Raw genomic sequence first — 14,395 nt, forward strand, 5'->3', positions numbered from 1 at the left:
TCAAGGTGCTAATATCAGAGGGTTTGGGTCATTTCGCTCAGGACCCGTCATTCATCGAGGCAACCAAGGCCGAGTTGGCTGATGCCTGTGACATGACCATCGAGGAAATGGAGCAAGCCGCGAACAACCTTCTCAATGGCAGCACCCCCACAAACACCACGTCCAGCGCCTCCTCTCACTCACAGAACAGCCCCAATGGCAGCGTCCTTCTCCACACAGCAGCAACAGCAACAGCAACAGCAACAGTGCACAGGGACCGAGCAGTCAGCTTGAGTCCCAGCGAGGGCGTTGGAGAGGCGGGAGGAAGCAGAAGCTCCGTCCATGGGCCATCCTCAATGGAGGAACGGCAGGAGCTGCTAGCAGAGGAGAGAGGACAAGAAGAGGAGGAGGAGGAGGAGGAGGAAGAGGAGGAGGAGGAGGAGGAGGAGGAGGAGGAAGTGGTGGTAGAGAGGGAGGAGGAGGAGGAGCAACATAGAAGCTCAGTTGTAATTGGAGGTACGCGGCAGAGGAACAGCGGGCTGTTGGAGGACGAAGACATGGAGTGTGTGACTAGTTTGTAGGTATCAGCTCGATGGGTTCAATCGGCTGACTGGCCCTTCTGACGTCATCAGAGACTGACGCTTGTCAGCGCTGGGTAACAGCGCCGCAGCTGGCTCTGTCTGTCCCCACCTCTCACACACACACACACACACACACACACACACACACACTGTCTGCCTCTCTGCCAGACGTGACTGCTCTGGACAATGGCCGCCAGTGACGCAATCCTAAACACCTGGTTACGACTTTGTTGGTTTATATGAGTTTGTATGTGTGTGTGTGAGTGTTTGCAGTAAAGTGAACCACACTATACTCTATACTCTCTGACTGTATGCTTGTGTGTGTGTGTGCGTGTTTGGTCTATGATTTTCTCTATTTGTACGTGTGTGTGTGTGCATTCACCACACATGTTTCAGTGTGTCTCTAAAGTGCCTCACAGTTTTATCATGTCCTCAAAAATGATGAGCAGCAGAGTAGAGACAAGCAAAAAAGACCAAGGAAAGTAGAGTGAAGCAAGAGTAGGAAGGAGCCAACAGAGGCGGGAAGTCCTTTTATCGATTTCCTGCCGTCTATAAAGTGTGTTTATGGATTTCATTTCCTATGCCTACTTTGGTGTTGTGTTATTGATGTTTGTCTGGCCGCCATTAAGCCTGGTAGGGGACAGCAGACCAGTTTGTGGACGGGGGTCAGTTGAGGATTAAAATCTAACCACATCCACCTGTGGTCAAAGTTCCAACTCCTCATTTCACTGATGATGAAGCGCTGTATTGAGTAAAACAGAGGCGTGGAAAGCCCCCGTTTGAAATGTAATTTCTCCTCCTCTTCCAAAGCTAAGCTAAGAACCCTGGAGCACAGCCTTGCCAGCCTGGGAATGGGATTAAAGTGACACACCACCCTAAACCAAGGGAGGGAAAGATTTGAGGGATGAACCAACAGCCACAACTGGGCCGTGAACTGGGGGCCACGGGCAGCGGGAGACACTCTCTGGTCAGCAGGAATCCACCCAGCTCTTGTTTTGTTTGTTTGTTCACTGGCCAATAATTGAGAGACAAACTCACCTCATTAGTCACTAAGATCTGGCTCCACCTCCTCTGCTGCTTTTCTTGTTTGGCCACGCCTGCTTCCTGCTGAAAACAGGAAATGGGAGGAGCATTTTGTGGCTAAGCAGAGACAGCGAGCCTCTTTTTTTTTTTTTTTCTGCCTCATACCTCACCGTTCCTCACTCGTCCTCCCCTTCTCTTTGGTTACTCAAACATCCCTCCCCCTCCATCGCTGGGGTTTTGCGTTTTTTTAGCCCTCAGGGAGGCGTGTGTGCGTCCAGCGGGGCAACAAAGATGGCAGGATGGAGGAGAACAGAGGGAGTGACCAGTTGAAAACACAGCAGACCCGTGGCATCGATCTGCACAGGATCTGCACGTCAATCAAATCCACTTCCTTGTCTAAGACCCTCCTCTTCCTCTCGGCGTGGAATCCAACTGGATTTGCCGCCACACACTCCCTCTCCACAGACCACGCCCACTATGTATTTAACAGTTCAATATTGTGCAAAACTGGCTAGCCATGACTATTTTTGTTTTATATTCATGATGTTATTGGTTTAATTTATCCTTGATTTGTTTGCACAATCGGGGTGCTGGTCTTATAAATGTATTTTTGCCTGGTTTATTTTTTAGGAGAATTTTAAGAGGTTTTAAGTATCGAAGCAGGGCGTAGAGTTTGCGTGCAAGTGCATAACTATATTTGTGTGTGTGTGTGTGTGGGTGTGTCTGCATTTTAGTACAGGATGTATGTGTGTATGAGTGTGTGAGATCGGGGGGTGGGGTCTTTCTCTCTATCAGTATGCACCTTTTACAGATTGTATCTATTTATTTATTTATTTTTCTCAGAGGAGAAAAAAAAAATGTGTGTGAGGATATGCGTTTGTGTGTGTGTGTGTGTGTGTGTGTTTGTCTGTGAATGGCTGAATGGTTACTTAAGTATTTTAAAAAGCTGATTTTAAGCCTAGACACTAAAGTAAGGTAGCATTACAAGTATGGTGTTTTGTGTGCGTGCGTGTGTGCGTGTGATAATGGGCCTCCTTAACACAGGGTTACCATGGACAGGCATGCTTCCAAAGCTATGTTATTTCTTTGACACAATTATTTACTTTTTAGCCAAGCTGCAGAGTCAGAGGCCACTTTATGTATTTTTATTTGGATTATTATTTTTTAAATGTAATTACTCATTACTTGTAACTTTCCTTTATATTTCATGTTTAAGTGGAAGGTTTCCAGTAAGGAGAGAGTGACAGTTAGTTTACAGAGTTGATCGACGCTGCAGCTTGGCCAAAAGGTAATAAGCCTTTGGGCAGTTGCTGCTTTTCATCCTTCACGAAATTGTTGCTCTAAATGGTGGACGCGCCAAATTCCTACTGCCACAGCGATGCCTCGTGAATGAACTGTTCAGCTACAACTCACTGTAATCACGTTTTCCCTCATGTGACGGTGGTTCAAACCTTCAAATGAATAATTATTAGGGCTGGTGTACAGATGCTGCAGGACCTTTTAAATCACACCTCTCTGTTGGAGGTGTGTGCTGATAACACAAAAACATTCTGATACGTTTTCTGTTTGCAAATGTCATTTACCTGGTGAAGCTGATTACTGCAGAATTTGTAATACAAACGGGATATTTACTGATCATTGATAGTCCGTGTGGTTTAACTGGTGGATATGAATTAGAGAGCTTTCAGTGGAAGGTTGTGTCATGAAAGATCTGGTGTGTTTTGTTTTCTGATGCCTTCGAGGTCACATGCTGAAGTCTTTTGACCAAACTTTCTCTTTTAAGAGCGTGTCCCTCGAGTGATGACGTCTTCAGCCACAATATGGCATTCAGTCCTCGGTGCGTTACACAGGGAACAGGTCTGAAAAACATTCCTTATGTCGGCATCGTTTCCAGCTGTCAACAGATATAATTCAGTTCAATTTGAAAAAGTCCGGCCATATGCTGGAAAACGTGGAAAAGCAGCTGTGTGTTTTTTTTTTTTTTTTAATCGCCACAATCCGGAATCCAGAAAATAAAATAAAGGCACCTTTTAAAAACATGTTTAAAAGACAAATTTCAAATGTCAAAATATTGGTATTAATATCACAATCTGATTCAAGAGTGACCGCCAAGCTTAATTTTCCGGGTTAGTGGCAGGGAAGGGTATGTATGTATGAACACACACTGCCATACACTGCATCCTGTGCCAGTAACAAACGTGTGACATTATTATGCAAATTAAATGTGAATTTTGAATTTTATTTTTTATTTAGTGGCAGTGCTGCTGTGGTTATGATCATTCTGCAAAACCCTGAAAACATCCGAGCTGTCAAAGGAGTCCCTTCCCTGACGTTAAGTCTCTTCTTTTTTTCCTCCACACGATCATTCGCCTTCAGAAGAATAAATCTTTCTTATTTTTGCTTTCTTTCCTTTGAGTTGCTGCAGAAGCACCTAAAAATAGTCTCTATTCTTGATTTGAAGTTGTTTTAAGCAGGGTTTTTTTTTTTTCAGACTTTAAATTTAGTACAGCAGATTTGAGTTAACTCAGAATCTAATCTCCTAATCTCTCTCTTTATGCTTTGTTGTTTTTGTTTCCGAACTTTGTTCAACAGTTAAGCCTGAATTTAATTGAGAGTTCTCCTCCAGGTTGTTATTATTATTGCCGATTTACTTGACGAACCTAAGGATTATTAGGTCTAAATCCTCAGTGATAATTGTATCCAGCAGGCACATGGATTTTAAAGACGTTGTTTTGTATCCAAGCTGCTACAGACAGCAATTCACCATGTCGTCATCATCAGCTATGAATGTTGCTGTCAGAGCAGAGAAGTGATCGGAAATCTATATCATCAGTTATTATAGCAAGGAATTATGTAACGGAACTATTCGCTGACACAAGGTTGCATACATATACATATACATATACATATACATATATATCTATATATATATATTAAAAAAAAACTATTTTTATCGTCACAGCCTTAACATGAATCATCACTTCTCATTCCTAATGTTATAAATGCATATATGCACTCAGATACTCAATATAATCCGTATTACATTTACGTTCCTGTCACTGTTATAATTTTTCGACGCACACACACACACACACACATTCTTTCATAGCATAGAAGTGCTCAAACCAGGCTTTGCTGTTGGTGTTTAAAAGGCTCTTGAAAGGTTTTGGATGCTGATGAGAGCGAGAGAGTCAGAGGCCTGTGTTGTCCCCGTGTGGTGTGGAGTGTCACTGCAGTGTTTTTTTTAGTTCTTACATACTGTAGGTTAGCATGTACTCTGAGGTGTTGAGTGGGTGTGATCCTGCATCCCACAAGATATGCAAAAACAATGCAATAACTATGACTGTATACAAGGTTCCCGAAGTAAATATAGTTGTGAAAGTGGAGGAAAAAAAGAATACATACATATATATATATATATATATATCAGTGATGAAGAAGATGTATTATTTTCTGTTTGTTTCCATGCCAGAGAAACCGAACATACTTGAAATCACATGTGTTGCAGTGCAGTATAGTGACGGTGTATTTATTTATCTTTTCATGGGTCTGAAATGGTTTAACATCAGCTGGAGTGAACAGCTCTTTCACGTGTTAGTTTTAATCAAATGAATTATCTTATCCCAGTTTCTACTTAGTGTACATACAGTGATTTCTCTGACAGTGGACAGCAGTGAGTGGAGTATTTGTTGAAAGGTGGTTTTGCATATCTTGTGTCTTATTATGGGCTCTAAGAACAGTTCAGGGTTCTTTTGTGTTTACTGTATGTCGATGGCCGAAAACATGAAGGAAAACTAGAGTATTTTTAGACAGGCGTCACTAATTGTTAGTTTTGTCCTCGCTGGCTGACATGTGCAGAGACAGAGCAGTGGGAATAACTTGGAACAAATGGACCAAAATGACCATAATTAGCAGCTTTGGGGGGGGATTGAGTGCATCACCGTGATGGATAGAGAGGCAGGTGCTATACTGTGTGTCGCACAAACACACTGATTACAAACAAGCTTATTTTTAATGTACCAAGCACATACTGATCCATATAAAAATGAAAATGGTCTGATTCTGGTTTAACTGAAGATGAAATGTCCCAATTCCATACTGTGAAATGTACCCACACAAAGGTAAACATTGTAAACGTGTATTCGACCTGATTAAGTGTTATATTATATTGGTCACGTTCCACCACTGGGTTCTGTTAGAGTTAGATCTCTGACATGGTGATGATATTAACTTAGATATAGACAAATGCAAAACTATCAATTTATGTGAATTTAAGATGATAATGTCACTTTAAATCTGTTACATTGACACGTTTGTTGACGATCTGACTGCCAAAATGCATCCTTTAAGGACTGTTTTAGTTTTTACTGCGAGAAGACACAGTCAGCAGCACATACAGTCACATGGAACTGGGACAAAGCGTCCAAAAAAAAGCACAGGTGTAGCCAATAACTTCAATCATGCTGCTCCACTAAACCACTAAGTCCACTATAAATGAACGTAGCCATTTTTTAAATCTGTTAGTTACACCTATGCTTTGTAAACAAACAAGCCAGTGTTCTCTGTCACGCCGCTTTGAGTCAAATCAAACCATTCCCTCGTGTTAAAGCGGAGACGGATGTTTTTCATTTTCATCGTTGGGTGACAATCTAGTAGGAAGCAGTGGGTGTTTGGTGACTTGGTAAGGACATTTAAAGAGTTTAGAGTCTTTTTTATTGATTGTAGAAGGTTTGGATTTCAGGGTGGTATAGGGTCATACACATATTATGTAAGTAATGTTTAACATGTGCATGGGTAAGAAGTATTGGTTCTATATGTGACTGATAATATCTTTTGTCTCACCACTAGCCAATGATTGTATATTTTTATATACCATATATAGCAAGATATATATAAATATATATATGAATATATAATATTTAATCACCAGAATGTTATAGAGTAAGGAAAAGGGCACAACACCTATTTGGGAATGTAATTATTAAAATACTGGGTTAAGAGGCTGTCCCACTTTATCCACTGTATTTCTAAAGTTATGGGTTGAAGATGTGTTTTTATCTGAGGGCTCACACTTTCACTAAAGGCTCGGCTCGTTCCCAGACTCCATGCAAACACATGGCTTAATGTAAAGATATTTCCATGTAGAACACGAGTAATGTCAGCACCAGGGCAGGAAATTCAAGTTTCAGGCCTGGTTTTGTCTCATTTGCAGGACATTTCTATCAAATGTTGGGAAATGAAATACCTTGTTTCTTCCACCAGGTCACTGCTGGAGACTTTCGTCTCCATTTAGAATGAAATTGAAACACAGTTTAAAGGATATTGTTGTGTCTGTTTTTGCCACAAAGTATTTATTCCTTCCATTCCGTAAACTTGAACAATTCCATTTAATCAAAACAATTATTCAGTCAAAATGTAATATTACAAACCATTATATACGGTTAAAAATTCCTGAATCAATGTGTTTTAGACAGCGAGGGATAGAGAATGTTACCTGTTTCACCTGACCCTGTTTTTACCTTACATTTAGTTTAAGAGGACAATATAAACTGCCCCATGTTCTGTGAACAGGCTACTTACTATAGTTAGTGTAGCTCACGTTTGTGTGATGCCTAAGTCCAAAGTGAACTATTTATTTATTAAAGGGGGCATTAACAGCTCCATAATGTACATTTCTGAGCCTGGTTAGGTTATATAACTAGTAGAATCCAATACTTTCCTCCCAAATTGACCTGACTGTCTGTTTTCAAATGTTAAGCAACAGAGAAATCCAAAATCTTAAATGTTTGCTCATCATTGTTCTGTGTTTAGTGTTTTTCTACTGTAGCAGGGAGACGTGTGTCTCCTGTCCAACTTATATTATTTAAGCTATTTAAAGACATCTAACCAAAAAAAAACTAACTATAATACTAAATATGTCGCTCGCTCTGCTTCAAGCCATGAAAACCATGTAGCTTCTATTTATCTTGTTTCATCTTATTATTTGTTTGCCTTTAAGAAAGAATATGAAGGACTTGAACTAAAGTAAAAAGCCACAAAAAGGTTTGATAACGGAGACCATCCAAGTATTAAGAGTTGTGTGTTTAAACAAACAGAACATTTTTATATTTTCATGTGAACTGAAATGTTTGTTGATCATTGTTTGATCCTGACAACAAAAAATATTTTAAGAGGACTATTTTGAATATGAATTAGTTTATCTTTTATTGTAGGTTTAAAAAAAAAGAAAGAAAGAAAGAAAGAAAGAAAGAAAGAAGAAGAAAATCAGCCATGCTTGTTGTCATAGGATTTGAATTAACCTGAATTAATAATTCCCCATGTTGTGGAGAATCACCTCAGTATTGATGGAGTGCTTTTTGGGAATTTGAACGGAACGTGAAAGAATGAATATATTAATAAATAACATTTATATTACTTCTATTTTAGATATTATACAGTGTATGCGTATAGAACAACTATATTATAAGAGAATCATAAGATAGTCTGGAGCAGGATTTTGCAGAGGATTAAAAAAAAGAACTCTTGTTCTTTTAGGGGAAAAGGGCTCAGATCAGGACTGGAGGTGGCATTTGTTGTGTTAGACATCATTATTGTTAAGTTTCCTTTGAGTAGAGGTTTGTCTTTTTATTTTGAGTGTCACCAAAGCAAAAGCAGGATTTTAGTGAGCTATAGGAACATGTCATTTAACTCCAAGTTTGATACTGCAGTGGCTCAGAGTGACGCTCAAATGGCTTGAATTCTTTTTTCATGCATGTCAGGTCTTGCACGTGAAGCCTTCACCCATCGGTCGCGGCAGAATTGTATTTTTCTATGAATTTTATGGGCGAGGAGGAACAGCAGTTCAAAAACAGACCAGATAGGTAGAGAGTTGCTTCACTTGCCCAGTTTGATTTAGAAATAAGCCACGTTTTCTCGCTCTAACTCACCCATCGTGTAGCATCAACCACAGCAGCACCATGTGAGGATTTAGGAGGACTGTTAGTATTTGAAGGACCTTGAAAGCCTTGTGTTTCACGCAGTCTGTTATTCATGCTCTCATTGGAGCTGTAAATCATACATAGAATAGAAAAGAGGGACGTGTGGATGGAGTTTTCTGCTTTACCGGCGAGTGTTTGTAGTAACTGTGACTTTGAGCTCAGAGGTTGTCAGAGGTGTGGCTGCAGCTTTATGGAGCACACTCTTTCCTCAACCGGAGCCATGAATGTCTCTGCATCTCCGTCTTCTTCTTCTTCTTCTTCTTCTTGTCTCGAACATGAATGATTATTATTATTTCAGCGCTGTCATCGTCATGAATGTCGGATGCAGTGGAAAAACTCCACCTTTTTTAGTATTTGAAAGTTAGATTTCGAGTTAGATTTAAGTTGAGGTGTTTTCCTCAAATTTTTAACCAGGCTTTCTCAGTGTGTGTGTGTGTGTGGCTCTCACAGATCTGCTCTTTGCTGGCACAATAGAGCTTCACCAAACTTTACTTTACCCCGTTTGTGGTTTCAATGTTGCTGAGAAAAGGAAATTTAATGAACGAGTCACGGCGTCACATACATTAGTGGGTGTTTTGAGACTTCAAACGTACACAGTCATAAACTAAAACTCTATCCAGGCCTGTTGTCTCAGTGGCAGGGGATCCACAGCTCCATACACGCGCGTGTCTGAACGAGAAGGCTTTTCTGTTGTGTGGTTACCAGGTAAATGTCAGTGCTGCATGGCCTCTGTTCTCCACCGGTCAGCAGTGACCTATGATTCTGTTTGTCCGTAGTCTCTGATGGATTGAGCTGTTTGTTTGTGTTCTTTTCTTGTCAAGAGAGAGACGTGCGTCGTCGATGCTCCAGTTTATTTTGTGGAGAGAGAGGTGTTCACACAGAGACCAACGTGTGGTGATATTAGTTGTGTCGCTACTGTTAAATGTAGTATATAATAACAGCACTATTTATGGTCCAAAAAAAAAAGAACTAGAGTGTGTTATTGTGCTTGCAGTAGCTTTGGAGGCAGGTGGCTGTTTTGTAACTTGAGTTCTTTAACATAAGCCACACCCCCTCCACTCTACGAGGGATTTAATTGGTTCTGAGGTTGCTAAGTGACACTGGCCCAACATCATTTGGTTTCCTCAGTTACCATTTGTCTCCTTGGTGACGACTGCATGGTCTCACAGTTGACACACCCTTTCCCCCCACAACCCCCCCTTCTTCTTCTTGATCTTCTCTTTCTTTTTTCTAAAGGAGAGTTCTTGATATTTTTTTTTCTGTTCATTTCATTTTAGACTTTAGTAAGAAAGAATACAAATGAAATAAATCAGAATATTAATTCAATCACTTTTTCTACTCCTATTTTCAATAAAAATTGAATAGAAAAACCAAACAAAAAGTTGATTTGTAAATACGTAATGTACAGTTTGTATCTGTAACTTGTCAGTCTGTCATTGGTGACAGAGTCTGTCTTGCTTATAACGCACGCTAACAGTAAATAAAAAAGGAAAAAGTATATTTAGACTGTATGGTCCCTTGAAAGCAAGTTTTAAATTAATATCTGATGTATATTCCTGTAACATTGCATTTTTATCTGAGGAATGATGTTATTAAAAAATTGCAAATAAATTGCATTTCCTACAGCCGTGTTTTTCACTTCCGTTTTTCTGTGCGCATCTGGAATAAAGTTATCAGTTTATCACGTTGGAGCAGCTAAAGAAATTGAACTGGACCAAGAAAAGAGTTGTATTCCACACGTCATTCTAGTCACATGACCTTGGAGAGAAGCTGGATGTTATCCTCTAATAATACTGTGCTTACTTTATGATATAACATTGTCTCTGTGTGGCCCTGCGATGGATATGGTGACCTGTCCAGGATGTCCCCTCGCCTTTCATCCTATGTCAGCTGGGATTGGCACCAGCGACTCTTGCGTGGAGGATAAAGTGTTTGATGATAAATGAAGCAATCATTTTTTATTCTCTATTATAATAATATTGTATTATGATCCACTCAGGGGTTTTAAGACCAGAAACAAATTCATAATTCACCTTTACAGCTTTCCTAACAACTCATTTTCTAAAAATCAATTGCGTCTCCAAGCATGATTTAAAATTGAAAGAATCCAAAGCAAACATGGAAAGAAACTTACCTTTTTTATTCCATATGCTGGAAATCATTGCATCTTTCAGTGATAAACATCGGTGAGGATCATATGAATAAAGACATTTGCCATCACTATGATAATCTACATTGTTTTAACTGTTCTTTTGTACATCGTAAAAAAAAAAATCACATGTTAAATCACGTCAGGTTTATGAGTCGCCAAATGTCTTTTCAGATTGCCCTGCTGGGAGAATTCTCTCTCACAGTTTGGACACTTGAACGGTTTCACCCCGTTGTGGCAGAGCGTGTGTCTCTTCAGGCAGTTCAGAGTGAGGAAGCGCTTCTGACACTGGGAGCACAGGTACGGGCGCTCCCCTGTGTGAGAGCGTATGTGGGTGCTCAGGTGGCTCTTGCAGGAGAAGCCCTTCCCACATTGGGTGCAGGTGTACGGCAGCTCACCCGTGTGAGAGCGAGTGTGGAGCAGAAGCTCTCCTGAAGACAAAAACGACTTCCCACACGTGGTGCAGAGGTAATTCTTCTCTCCTCGGTGCATCTGCATGTGTCTTGTAATGCCTGTTTTGGAGAAGCCTTTTCCACAGATGGTGCACAGGTTGGAGGGGCCGTTATGTAGGCGCTCGTGCTGCTTGAGTGAGTAATTACACAGGAAACCCTTGTTGCACTGACTGCAGGTGAATATCCGTCCTTTCTTGTGGAGCCGCTGGTGTTGATAATAACCGGATGAGCTGGTGAATCCCTTCTCACACTGGCTGCAGTGATGCCGGAAGGTGTGGAGCTTCAGGTGGGTCTTCAGTTGATTCGGATGTTCAAAAATCTTTTCACACGTCAAGCATTTAGTCTCTTCCTCTGTGAAGTTTTTGTTTACTGCTCGTGTGCTCAGAAACCTTTTATCCTCCCCCGCGGGCTCTTTCCGTCTCCTTCGTTCCTTGTTTTCCACGTTGTCATTCTTCTCCTTATGTTCCCGCTTTTTTTCCATGCAGTCCTTTTGTTTGTAAATCCCCTTTCGGTTCGAGACACCCTTCTTCTTTCCAGCGATGAAGTCATTCCTTTTCGGGTGAGCTTTGGCTTTTTTTACCAGTGTTTTTTTAACATTGGGGGGTGCTGCACGATGCTCACTCTGGATGTGCTCCTGCACCTTCCTCTTTATACGGTGAGCAAATGCACACTGAGGGCAGATGAATAAGCGTGACAGAGGACCTGGGGAAAAAAATAAGACACGGCACGTTAGTATAAGAAACACTAACTGTCTTTGGATCAGTTCTAGTCCACTGCTTTTGTCTAACCTGGTTTCTTTCTTGGCAACCAATCAGCTGTGGTGGAATTTATATCTTCCACTTCTAAATCCTCCGATGCCAGATTATCTTTCTCACTATCTTGGTCATCACCTTCATTGTAGACCTCAGTGAACCTCCCCACTCCAGTATGAGGAGGGAAGATCAGCGTGGACAAGAGGACATCTTCCTCACTACTCGTTGGAGCTGCGGCAGAGTAGAGGAATTAACATTTCACTCATTAGCATCACTTAAAAAAGCAACATAATCCATCTCTGTTGAACTCACCTGTGGTGAGTGTGCCCAGATCTCTGTGATGAAGCAGCAGGGACTTCAGGGCAAAAGGTTCTGACAGATGTTGTCCAAAATCTTCTGACACAGATGTTGTTTCTGTGAGCCATGCAGCTGTCTGACACATGTAGGAAATAAGACCAACACGTCTATAAAGCAGAACCATACCTAACACCAAATACACCAAATCAAAATCTTCATCCTTCAGAATCCACACTTTTCATGGGACATGCAGGTGTGTCTTTACTGTTTAATATGTTTGACACTTTTGTTTAGATTTGTGACGTTTGCACTGCTGTTAGAAGCACCTGTGGCAGGTCTGGTATGGGCAGCAGCTGTTCCAGCCTGGACAGGAATAGAGACACCATCTGCTTCAGTCTTTGGTCGTAGTCAGAGCCATAGTTTGTAGGAAAAACTTCCTGCAGAAACAGCCAAAGCTTTGGGGTTTATCACTGCGACTCTTCAGACTGTGCAACCGAAGAATACACAAAATACATTTCATCTTTGTCAGAAATCAAATCTGTGTCCTGACACATTTCTCACCTGGAAGAAGTACTCCTTTTCAAAAGGAACATTCAAAATGTTCTCGACCAATGTGGCAAAATTGGTGTATGACGTCTTCAGAATTTCACCAGTGGTCTGTCAAGAATGAGGCAACAATAGATAATAAAATATAGACAGATTTAATTTCACATAATAACCTAATGCTGCATTTCATCAAAAGTTGCATCAATTACTGCAGTAACAATTTGTTACACGCTATGTACATGATTTCTATGATTTGCTTTAAAATCCCAGTACCTGGTCAGTGGTGCTCACGTCAGCACTACAGGCATGGATTTTATCCAGGTGGCTCTGGATACTCTGCAAACTGCCCACGCCATCACCACGACACAACTCCAGAACCAGCTGCAATTGGACAAAGGTGGAAGACAGGTAACTCATGTGATGACAACACAGCAGGGGACAATATGTCATTCTATTTTGATGCACCTTATGTTAATTGTAAATATTTAAATCCTGTAAGTATAGTGTGTTTGTTTTTGCACCACATGTCCAGGCTGTTATGACGACTTAATTATCCATCCATCTGTTTTGATCTCAGTGACATTTCCCCTAAATATGATCGACAGTCTCAGGAGTTTGACATCTCCACATTCATGTCTCACCTTCGCTCTGAGACTCAGGACGAGCTGAGCTCTCTGACCTGGACTCAGGAGATCCGGGACGATCTCAGTCACCAGACTGATGAAGTCCACCAGCTTATCATACTGCATCACATTGTGCTGCTGCACGATCTGCCACATGAAGGCAGACATTAGTCTCACTGGAGGCACCAGGAGATGTAAGGAGGCCGGAGAAAGAGTGGAACCTGCACACGACAATGAAAACAGGCGCTTTACTGTGAGGGAATATACGAACACACAGGGGCGTAAACGTCTATTTACATGCTAATTACACACTGCTCGAATTCACGAGAGCATTGGCTACCGTTCTCATTACAATAACTGCACGTACTTGGCTGATATAAACAAGCAGTAATGTTAGCACACATTTAGAGTCGTCATCGGACAAACCTTTACTTTTCCACGCCATTTTCTTTGTCTAAAAACGCCCGAACATCGACGAAAGTACAACTTTGGCATTCATTCTACAAAGCAGGAAATGCGCGTATCACTTCCTGTTAAAGCGGATGTTGTGAACACCCTCGTCTTTGACTCCCTTCAAAATAAAAGTCGAGAAATTGTAGTCGATGATTAAAATACGCGAATGATATAGTACCTGTATGAGACATATTGGGAATATGAACATATTTGTATTAATTCATGTAGACTTAAAAAAAAAAAAAAACACTAACAAATCTATCTCTCTTTGTTCTAATATTTAATACTTCTACATTAAGGATGGATAGGGGTTTCTACATAGTGCTACTTAATTTAATATTTAATATTTAATTGAATACCCTTTGAAATAAAGTTTAATTGACAAAAAAACAAACAAGAAGGTCATCAACAACCTTCCTCATTCAACAAAAACATTGTCCATTTTGTCAAAAAAAACCTAGTAGTAGTACTATTATTACTACAACATTAGTCATGGTGTCCTCACTCTGATGATGATGATGATGATGTGTGTGTGACAGAGAGAGAGTTATTGTTTGTATGTT

At 40.7% G+C, this 14,395-nt stretch overlaps 2 protein-coding genes across 3 annotated transcripts in view; one reads left to right on the forward strand and one right to left on the reverse strand.

Moving 5' to 3' along the window:
- cacna1c (calcium channel, voltage-dependent, L type, alpha 1C subunit) overlaps positions 1–10,185 on the forward strand; it is a 166,784-nt gene extending 156,599 nt beyond the window's left edge. For both annotated transcript variants that reach the window (XM_058624872.1, XM_058624873.1), the window contains exon 52: positions 6–10,185. In XM_058624872.1, coding sequence (XP_058480855.1) covers positions 6–560 — 555 coding nt within the window. In that variant the 3' untranslated portion in view covers positions 561–10,185. The remainder of the gene's footprint in view (positions 1–5) is intronic.
- A 477-nt stretch (positions 10,186–10,662) lies between these two features.
- Positions 10,663–13,894, reverse strand: LOC131456718 (zinc finger protein 883-like). Its single transcript, XM_058625278.1, has 8 exons — positions 13,806–13,894; positions 13,398–13,600; positions 13,030–13,137; positions 12,772–12,867; positions 12,537–12,647; positions 12,226–12,346; positions 11,950–12,144; positions 10,663–11,863 (listed from the first exon to the last, which is right to left on the reverse strand). The coding sequence occupies exons 1-8, from the start codon at positions 13,822–13,824 to the stop codon at positions 10,842–10,844; spliced, it is 1,875 nt and encodes a 624-aa protein (XP_058481261.1). The 5' UTR covers positions 13,825–13,894; the 3' UTR covers positions 10,663–10,841.
- Between the last annotated feature and the right edge of the window lie 501 nt (positions 13,895–14,395).

Source organism: Solea solea, chromosome 3 (assembly GCF_958295425.1).
Source record: "Solea solea chromosome 3, fSolSol10.1, whole genome shotgun sequence".
NCBI lineage: Eukaryota > Metazoa > Chordata > Actinopteri > Pleuronectiformes > Soleidae > Solea > Solea solea.